Here is a 7,647-nt window from a genome sequence, read left to right as displayed (position 1 = left end):
AGGAGAGTCTTTCCCTGCTGGTGTTATGCCATCATTGGGCCGCAGTACTGACGTCCACCAGTGGATGGATCCTGGCAGTATGGGGCAGACAACACTCCCTGCGCTCAGGTGTTACATGAGGAAAATCACTGGCAGTCCCATAAATACCCGGCAAGCCCTCACATACTTGCCTTGGTATCTTTCTTCCTTGTGCCCTGGTCTGTACCTGCAACCGGTATCTGGAGCATGAAACCAATCCCATCCTGATCCTGTCCCTCCTGTGTTCCTGTTCTCTTGTAAGCCTGATCCCATCCATTATCTCCCTCTCCTGTCCTGCCCTTGTTCATTTGCTGATCCCCTGTGCATGACCCTGGCTAACGTGTTTATTTTCGGTACGTCCCTTTGGCTATATATATTATCTGTTGTCTGTGGGTTTCTGAGCACTATTTGTATTTGGGGTGTTTACTTATTTATATCACTTATCTTAAATAAACATTATTCTTATTCACTTTACATGCGTTTTGGTTTCCTCTTTGCAGTCCATACAATCTGGTCACACCAGTTCATGACAGTATACCAAGGCCATCTCTGACCAGAAGTGGCTGCACAGGGGAACCATCTCGATTCTGTTTCATGTTGCTGGGATGGATTCAGATATAATTGTTTATTATGCTCTGCTGGCAGCAGAGATTTATGAATATCTCTGCCAGACATTGAAAGGGTGGTCCAGTGATCAGCTGCTGGAGATTATTCATTTAGCTTATACTGTGGTCGATCAGGGCAGTATACCGTTTGAGGATGTTCAGCCTTTGATTGGAATGTGTACAGAGCTGGCTCTGCCCTGTATCTCAAAGGGCCATGATGACTTTTCTCCCCCCTTCATCATTAACCAGATTGCGTCCTTAGTATGGCTGTTGGAGGATGACTCTGCATCCTTTTTGGAGCACTATTCGGTTTGTCCCAAACAGTTGTTGAAAGATTGTATAGATGAAGTGCAGTCCCTGGTCAGACAGTGGGTATGTGAGCCCACTTTTGTGCTACCTGTACTTCAGGCATGGTCAGACCTGTTATGCCCAGCTTCTGTCAGCTCTCCACAACCCAGACCTGCTACTAAACACCTGCCTGCTCAGACGTCCTTTCTCCCATCACCTCTGGCAACCTCCGCTACAGTCCAATATACCCTGCTCCCCACCAAGTATCAATACCCTGTTTCTACTCCCTGCACCTATCCTGCCTTTAACCCACCTGCCTCTTCTCTACTACCTGCAACTTCCCCACAAAAACTTCCTCTGGCCACTGTTCCCCCTTCCTTGCCATATCCCAGCCCTTCGTTTCAGTATGCCTCACCTCCTACCTACAGATCTCCAGCAGTCAAGCCAAAGAAGAAATGGAAGTTCTTCCCCACTCACACGATCCTGTCAATAACCCAACTTGCTTCCACACCAACCAAGCTGCTCCAGTCTGCATGCCAGCTGAACCTAATAACCCACCTGATTCTGCCAAACCTCTGCCTGCTATCCAGCCAGTGTCTCCACCTGAAATTCCTGCGCCCAAATCTGATGTTCCTGGTTCCATGTTCAGCTCCGATGTTTCAATACCTGCTGACCAGCCTGATGACCCGGAACCTGCTGCCCAGCCCGATGACCCAGGGCCTGCTGCCCAGCCCGATGACCCCGGAGTCCACTGCCCAGCCCGATGACCCAGAGCCCGCTGCCCAGGCCGATGACCCGGAGCACACTGGCCAGCCCGATGACCCGGAACCTGCTGCCCAGCCCGATGAACCAGAGCCCGCTGCCCAGCCTGATGACCCGGAGCTCGCTGCCCAGCCTGATGACCCGGAGCTCACTGCCCAGCCTGATGTGCTCCTGTGAGCTGCCCAGCCTGATGTGCTCCTGTCTGCTGCCCAGCCTGATGTGCTCCTGTCTGCTGCCCAGCCTGATGTGCTCCTGTCTGCTGCCCAGCCTGGTGTGCTCCTGTCCGCTGCCCAGCCTGGTGTGCTTCTGTCCGCTGCCCAGCCTGGTGTGCTCCTGTCCGCTGCCCAGCCTGGTGTGCTCCTATCCGCTGCCCAGCCTGGTGTGCTCCTGTCCGCTGCCCAGCCTGGTGTGCTCCTGTCCGCTGCCCAGCTTGGTGTGCTCCTGTCCGCTGCCCAGCCTGATGTGCTCCTGTCCGCTGCCCAGCCTGATGTGCTCCTGTCCGCTGCCCAGCCTGATGTGCTCCTGTCCGCTGCCCAGCCTGATGTGCTCCTGTCCACTGCCCAGCCTGATGTGCTCCTGTCCGCTGCCCAGTTTGAGGTCCCAGTGCCTGCTGCTCAGCCTGACGCTCCAGTGATTACTATCCAGTCCGATGTACCTGCTATCAAGTCCGATGCACCTGCTGTTCAACCTGTTGTGCCAGCACCTGCTGTTCTGCCTGATGTGCCAGCGCGTGTGCCTGCTGCCCAGTCTTAAGTTCCAGTACCAGCTGCCTGGTCTGATGCCTCGGAGCCTGCTGTCCGCCCGGATGTGCCCGCTGTCTGCCTGGATGTGCCTGATGACCAGCCTGAAGTACTCTCTTCCACCATTCTGCTTGATGCCATGCACTATGGACAATTAAAATTAGTTGGAGCATCCAGAGGCCACTCCTTTAAGAGGGTGTACTGTCAGGAAAGAGTCCGTCCGCTGGTAAGATCTATCATTTGGACTGCAGTACTGAGGTCCACCAGCAGGTGTCTCTTGGCAGTTTGGAACTGTCAGGAGAGTCTTTCCCTGCTGGTGTTGTCATCATTGGGCCACAGTACTGACGTCCACCAGCGGATGGATCCTGGCAGTATGGGGCAGACAACACTCCCTACGCTCAGGTGTTACATGAGGACAATCACTGGCAGTCCCATAAATACCCGGCAAGCCCTCCCGTTTGCCTTGGTATCTTTCTTCCTTGTGTCGTGGCCTGTACCTGCGACCTGTATCTGTAACATGAGCCTGTACCCAATTCCATCCTGATCCTGTCCCTCCTGTGTTCCTGTTCTCTTGTAAGCCTGATCCCATCCATTATCTCCCTCTCCTGTCCTGCACTTGTTCATTTGCTGATCGCCTGTGTATGACCCTGGCCTGGCTAACGTGTTTGATTTTGGTACTTCCCTTTGGCTGTATATATTATCTGTTGTCTGTGGGTTTCTGTTGGTTGGTTGAGCACTTTTTGTATATCATGTGTTTTGGTTTCCTCTTTGCAGTCCATACAATCTGGTCACACCTGTTCATGACACTAGTATTCCAATGTTTTTCTTCTCCCTCAGTTTTTCTCCATCACTCAGCTAATAAGACCCCAAAGCTGATGGAGAGAGGCGGGGGAGGGTCACACAAGGATGATATTCAGACAACTGACATCCTCCTTATCAGCTCATGATGCCATTGGTCATTAGGAGGTTGGCAGCTAGAAGGTTGTAATGGTGTACAATGAAAACCTGAGGCTTTGCTTAACTAAAAGGCTTCATCCACCCTCCAGCTTGCATACAAACTTTATACATTTTTTTTCTAACACCCTTGAGAATAAAATGGCGGTTGTCGCAATACTTTATGTCACACCGAATTTGCGCAGCGGTCTTACAATTGTACTTTTTTTTTGGAAAAAAAAAAACACCTTTTTTAATTAAAAAAACACAACAGTAAAGTTATCCCATTTTTTTATATAGTGAAAGATAATGTTGCACCGAGTAAATTTATACCCAACATGTCACGCTTCATAATTGTGCTCTTGCTTGGTATGGCGACAAACTTTTACCCTTAAAAATCTCCATAGGCAACAATTAAAAAATTCTACAGGTTGCATGTTTTGAGTTACAGAGGAGGTCTAGGGCTAAAATTATTACTCTCGCTCTAACGATCACAGCAATACCTCACATGTGTAGTTTGAACACCGCTTTCATATGCGGGCACTACTCATATATGCGCTCACTTCTGTGCGTGAGCTCGTTGGGACGGCGCACTTTAAAAATTTAAAAACGTTTTTTTCTTATTTATTTTACTTTATTTTATTTGTTTTTTTAATGTGTGTCACTTTTATTCCTATTACAAGGGATGTAAACATCCTTTGTAATACAAAAAAGCATGACAGGTCCTCTTAAATGTGAGATCTGGAGTCAAAAAGACCTCACATCTTATATTTACACTAAAATGCAATAAAAATGTAAATAAATGTTGTCATTTGAACAAATTACAAAGAAAATTGACCTTTAAGAGCTATGGGTGGAAGTGATGTTTTGATGTCGCTTCCACCCTGTTATGGTATGGAGACGGGTGGGGCCATCTTACCTTCACTCGTCTCCATACCCAGCCACAGAGAGGACCCGATCGCCTCCGCTACGACGACTCCAGTAAGCGTCAGAGGGCACAGGAGAGCGGCGGCCCCTCTCCCGCCACAGATAATACAGGGTGGCACAGTGGTGTAGTGGTTAGCACTGTTGCCTAGCAGTAAAAAGGGTCGATGGTTCGAATCCCAACCACGACACAACCTGCCTGGAGTTTGCATGTTCTCCCTGTGCCTGTGTGGGTTTCCTCCGGGTACTTTGGTTTCCTCCCACACTCCAAAGACATGCAGGTAGGTTAATTGGCTTCTGTCCAAAATTGGCCCTAATATATGAATGGGGACCTTGGATTGTGGGCTCCTTGAGGGTAGGGACCGATGTGAGTGTGCAATGTTCAGGGATAGGGACAATTGTAGACACTCACTCAGGTTGAACTGGATGGACTGGTGTTTTTATTCAACCTTACGAACTATGTAACTATAATGGTGATTTTGCAGCAAATCTGTCGCAGAGACCACCATTATCGTAAACCGGACCACTGGCTGAAGAGATGGATATCAGAGTTACAGCAGCTAGCTGCTGCCATAACAGAGATATCACTCTTTAAAAAAGTGCCGACGTATATAGTCGTGCGGCGGTCCGGAAGTTGTTTTAATGTGTCACCTATAGAAAATATAGGGCACTGAGGTTTGTCACCATTTCACAGACGCACACAAATTTAAGGTTTTATATATGTTGGGTATCTATTTACTTGGTGCAACCCTGGATTTTATATTTTATCAAAAAATTGGGTTTATTCTATTTTTGTACCCCCTGAAATGAAAAATGTAGTGTTTTTACAGAAAAGTTGCATTTCATAGACTTTTGTGATCATATCGTGTGACATAAAAAATTGGAACTACCACTCTTTTATTCTCTAGGGTGTCTGCTTTCAGAAAATAAATCATGTTTTGGGGGTTTTATATAATCTTCAGGCATATAATTATTTTTTTAACTCCTTCCTATCCGACCTATAGCAGAATGGCGGCCAGGTGAGAGTTCCATTAGACTGACTGGATGTCATATAACAATCAGAAAAATAAGCCGCTTGGGCATGTGGTGATCATTGGTCGCTCTGACACATGACATCTCCAATCCCGGTTAAGAACCTATGATGTAGGCTCTTTATCATGTGATCAGCTGTTTACAATCAAAGCTGATCACATGGTAACCAGGAAGTGTCGGTTATTAGATTTCCTTTATTCATGCTGACAAGGTGCGAGTAGAGGAGAGACAATCAGCGGCTCATCTGACAGGGGAGGGAGGGCCTGCACTGATATTCAGCATTGATAATCAGTACAGACCCATCAGGGTTGATCACCAGTGATGCCCAGCAATGCCCACCAGGCATGTCAATCAGTGCCCACCAGGGATGCTTGTCAGTGCCTCCTCATCAATGAAGGAGAAAACGTACTTATTTACACAATTTTATAACAGAAACAAAGAAAAACAATTTTTTTCCTCAAATACCACCAAAAAAAAGCTCTATTTGTGGGTAAAAAAAGATAAAAATGTCATATGGGTACAGTGTTACATGACCATGCAATTGTCATTCAAAGTGGGAGAGCGCTAAAACATGAAAATTGGCCTGGGCAGGAAGGAGGTGAAAGTGCCCAGTATTGAAGTAGTTAAACACGTGAACAAAAAAAAAAATCCTTGCCAGTGAAAGGGTTAAAGGAAACGTTCACCTTCAGAAAGATGTTACATGTTCCTGCAACGGCTCAGCAATCCGAACCCTCTGTGTGACAGAAGTGCGGGGAGAAGTTCCCTGTACCGGCTGTCACTTCATGAAAAGAGCGCGGCCGTGCCATTCATTCACAGAGTTCTGTCCTTTTCAATGAACTCCCACACCGCCGCTGAAATCTCTGGTAGATGAGCAACAAGGAGATTGTCATAAGGGACAAAGAGATTGTCATAAGAGACGAGGAGATTGGGACCCCGATTTAGTCCCTTGGACAAGTCGTTTTTTGAAAAAAATCTCCACACCCCTGGAACTATTTCTTACATGATGAAGATCAGCCATGGAGTATATCTGGGTGTGCTGCTTCCCCCACATGAGAGATCTGATGTCCAGCAACATTCATACAGAAGACATTTTCCGCACTCAAGGCACTAATACACCCTGAGGGTTGTGTGGGATCCCTGTTGTACAGGAAGACAGGACTTCAGTGAGGAACAATTCCCTCACTCAGGACAGGAATACGGCTTCTCCACCGTGTGAGAGCACTGATGTGTGTAAAGATGGGACTTCTGTGAAAAACATTTCCCTCACTCAAAACAGGAATGCAGCTTTTCCCCCGTGTGAGATCGCTCATGTGCGGAAAGACTGGCCTTCCGTGAAAAACATTTCCCACACTCAGGACAGGAATACGGCTTCTGCCCCCTGGGAGATCGCTCATGTGTGGAAAGACTGGCCTCTGAAAAACAATGTGGCATCTCCCCTGTGTGAGATTTCTGATGTTTGTAAAGTTTGGACTTGTGTGAAAAACATTTCCCGCACTCAGGACAGGAATACGGCTTCTCCCCCGTGTGAGATCTCTGATGTTGGTAAAGATTGGAGATCCGTGAAAAACATTTCCGGCACTGAGGACAGGAATATGGCTTCCCCTCTGCGTGAGATCTCTGATGTTTGTAAAGACTGGACCTTTGTGAAAAACATTTTCGGCAATCAGGACAAGAATACGGCTTCACCCCAGTGTGAGATCTCTGATGTATGTAAAGGCTGGACTTCTCTGAAAAACATTTCCCACACTCAGGACAGAAATACGGCTTCTCCCCCGTGTGAGATCTCTGATGTTTGTAAAGATCGCACTTCTGTGAAAAACATTTCCCACACTCAGTACAGGAATACGGCTTCTCCCCCGTGTGAAATCTTATATGCACTTTAAGATTAGATTCAAAACGGAAACACTTCCCGCACTCAAGACAGGAAAGCCTCTTCTCTGTTGGAAGGACGGCCCCGTCCCGCACAGTCTGAGGTTCCTCAGGATAAGAGGAATACGATGGTCCATCTACACTGTGTGGTGCCGGATGGACATTTGAGGTAGTCGGGTTTTCTCCTGGACTATACTGTGTGATGTCCTCATCTTCTACTTTACAGTCTGGAGACAAAGTGAGACGATCCTCTGAGGTTTTCCTCATCTCCCGTCCATCTACTAAAATAGAAATAAAAAGATTATTATGACATCCTGACCAATCCCCCCACGCCCGACCTTACTGTGCAACTTCAGCAGTACCTAGACCATAGTGGAATAGCGAGGTTTCAAGCTGCAGATCTAGACTCCCTAAATTCCCCGATCACACAGGAGGAAATAGAGAAGACCATCAAATTCCTACCCAATCGTAAAGCC

At 47.5% G+C, this 7,647-nt stretch overlaps 1 protein-coding gene across 1 annotated transcript in view; it reads right to left on the bottom strand.

The window, feature by feature from the left end:
- Positions 1 to 5,710: 5,710 nt before the first annotated feature.
- The window catches only part of LOC143989561 (uncharacterized), a 470,483-nt gene continuing 468,546 nt past the window's right edge, over positions 5,711 to 7,647 (bottom strand). Inside the window, exon 8 of the mRNA XM_077489741.1 lies at positions 5,711 to 7,452. Coding sequence (XP_077345867.1) covers positions 6,566 to 7,452 — 887 coding nt within the window. The 3' untranslated portion in view covers positions 5,711 to 6,565. The remainder of the gene's footprint in view (positions 7,453 to 7,647) is intronic.

This window comes from Lithobates pipiens, unplaced genomic scaffold, assembly GCF_037356315.1.
Source record: "Lithobates pipiens isolate NorthernLeopardFrog02 unplaced genomic scaffold, aLitPip1_a1.2 Scaffold_18, whole genome shotgun sequence".
NCBI lineage: Eukaryota > Metazoa > Chordata > Amphibia > Anura > Ranidae > Lithobates > Lithobates pipiens.
The sequence above is the reverse complement of the archived record's forward strand: the minus strand, read 5'-3'. Positions and strand labels throughout refer to the sequence as shown.